The sequence below is a fragment of the Lagopus leucura genome, unplaced genomic scaffold, assembly GCF_019238085.1.
Source record: "Lagopus leucura isolate 7727_CA_CO unplaced genomic scaffold, USGS_WTPT01 45671-0_obj-0_obj, whole genome shotgun sequence".
NCBI lineage: Eukaryota > Metazoa > Chordata > Aves > Galliformes > Phasianidae > Lagopus > Lagopus leucura.
In genome coordinates, this window is record NW_024968607.1 from 1 (window position 1) to 2,771 (window position 2,771).

Sequence of the window (2,771 nt, forward strand, 5' to 3'; positions counted from 1 at the left end):
GCCTCAAGTTTGGACACAACACTTCAAAGTCACTTGCTTTCTGTACAAAAACTCCCCTCCAGTACCTTCCCTCAGAAGGGAGTAGCTTCAGCACAGGATCATGGTATATAGGTCAAGTGGCTACTCACAACACATAGGCTGCTGAGGAGCTGGTCCAAGAGAGGTCAAGCAGGTTCCATTTCATTGCTGAATTCTCTTTTCTGATCAGCAGTTCACCCTCTGTCAGTCATGACAGTTCTTAAAGTTTGTCAATCAAATCCAGACATACAATGATACTCACTGTGCCTGGAAAGGTTGTTCTAATGTCCGGAACTGAAGAGAACAAGATCTCAGTAGAAATAGAGAGGTGGGATATAGTAGAATGTGACCTAAAATGAAATCATGTTCCAGGAAAATATAGATATATTTTTATTCAGAAATTGATCCTTTTATTCAGAAATTGCTTACACAGTCCAGATTTCTGCTGCATGAAGCATCAGTTTTATACATGCTACATCTATCCGTTTATGCCTCATACCTATGTCTTTGCTGCAGCCTGATAAGCTGTAAGACAATCTCTGTCCTTTCAGTTTACCCCTTCCATCCTTGGACGAGTTATGTGTACATTTCTGACAACCCTGTGGTCTTTCTTCTCGCACATTCTCAGCGTTCTCTTTGATTTTGAGCTAAGTCTGAAGCATTCCTAGTTTGAAGACAAAAGAGTAGAAGGAGGAACAGGCAGGATGAGAATGTAATTTTAATTACTGCATGAATTCTTCCTGATGGAATGTTTCATACCTGCACAAAGAATGGCAGGTCTATCACACACAAAGTCCTCCCAGTGTCTTTCTTGGTAAGAGTTCTAAGGCAGCATCCTTTTCCCACTCACGGTCCTTAAAGTAGTGGCTTATTTCCACTGCCGTAGGAAGAAACCACCAAGCCAAGTCTTTGTGACGTACTGTGAAATCCAACTGCATAAGATGCCCGTTCTGAAATAAACTACATACGTGTTCATGCACAGTTGGTATCGTTTCCACCACTGTGTTGTGACTCACAGCCTGCCCCTTAACTGCCCCTCGATTCCACTCTCTGCATTTACTCGTACCTGGTCTCACGTGCCCCCATAATCACCTGGAAGTGATTACATTCACATGGACACTCACACAGGCACAAGAGGAAGTTAGTAAGTTCACTCTTGTTTCTCCAGCCGCTGGTACCTGTGATCTGTGGTCTGGCTCCAGGCTGTGTATCCACCTTCTTTCCAGTAGGCAGCAATGTTACACAAGTCACAACAGAAACACCTTAGCTCTCACATTGTGTCTTCCATGTTTGTCCTTTGAACAACCTTTTTCTCCTTCCTGAGACAGAAAAGTTACTCTGAATAAAAATGCTCATCTTGGAACAAGAGAGAAACTCTCATGGGTCTGACAGTAGAAGACTGTTTTGCCCAGCAGCACACGCATGGTTTTGCCTTGACTCAGAGTTCCGCAACAGAGAGTAATCACAGAATAAGCTCTGGTGGTCTCCACAGACTCTTTCCTTTCCCATTAAGTCTCTGAAATAGTTTGACTGTCCAGGAGCTAAGGCCTGGCTTTTGTCAGAAGAAAGGCTTTTTAACAGGTCTGGCGCAACAGACCTTCTTAAACGGAGCACAATTTTTTGCCTCAATTATCTTTTGCTTCTGTCTGGCAGAAGTCTTGAGTTGTGAGGTGTAATTGTCTTTCATGTATTAAGAGCGCCTCTTCAGAGTGGAAGAATGTGTGTGTAAATTTAGTGGAATAATGAACTTGGGAAGGCTGTCCTGAATTCAAGCCACTGCTGAACATCAGCTAAAAAATCATTGTTTGGGTCCATGGCTGATAGGCCCAGACATGCACAAAGATGAAATGACGGTCAGAGCAACATCCAGTCAAAATGTTTTGGTCTGAAAACACTCCCACCTTTTTGTCATGAGCTCAGATCTCTGCTTCTCTGGCAGACGGGCCAAAGACAGACAAATCTCACAGCCACACAAACGCTTGCTTTTGCTTTTAATGGCTCAACAACAACATTTTCCAATGTGAAACGTGTCTTCTCTGTCCTCCGCCCAAGCTGATGGGAAAATCTGAACAAGGCGAGGGGTATCAGTCTCTCCAGCCTCTCTCTCCTCCCTCATTCTCTTCTGGGACAGCTGCTCCTCGTCATGCTGACCATCTTGCTTGCTCTTCTACCTGGTGAGAAACTGCAGATCCATCTGCGCTGTTTGGCTTTCTTACTGGCCAGGTGGGGCAGGTGCAAGGTGAAGAGTTTGTGAGGCCACTGTGTTTTCTTTTTCTCATTTTCTCTCTCTCGCTCCTTCAGGCTCTGGAGTGGGACACACTGTCACGCAGAGGCCAGAATATGCCCTCAAGAGAGCTGGAGAGAGTGTGGACCTCACCTGTTCTGGCAGGCTTGCCTACGTCTTGTGGTACCAGCAGCCTTCAAGAAATAGTCTGAAGTTAATAGCCAGCACTTCTCGGTGGCATCAGAATTCTTATGAGGAAGGTTACAGTGAAGCCAAGTTTGAGATAAGCAGGGACAAGAACAATCTCTCCATTATGACTATCAAGAATGTGACATCCAAGGATGCTGCCACTTACTTCTGTGCTATGAGTGATCACACAATGCAGCAAGAGCATTAAGCATTTACACAAAATCCTCACCCTGCCTGAAGGAGAGACAGAGTCTCTGTAAAACATGAGACTGATTGGAGAGGGGCAGGAGAAGAGCAGAGAGAAAACCAGGGCAAAGTCAGGGAATGGAGCCCGGACTCT

At 45.0% G+C, this 2,771-nt stretch overlaps 1 gene segment (V, D, J or C); it reads left to right on the forward strand.

The window, feature by feature from the left end:
• Positions 1–1,969: 1,969 nt before the first annotated feature.
• On the forward strand, positions 1,970–2,639 carry LOC122193741. The segment is given in 2 exon segments: positions 1,970–2,192; positions 2,320–2,639. Coding segments are annotated over 2 exon segments (351 nt in total).
• The last annotated feature ends 132 nt before the right edge of the window (positions 2,640–2,771 follow it).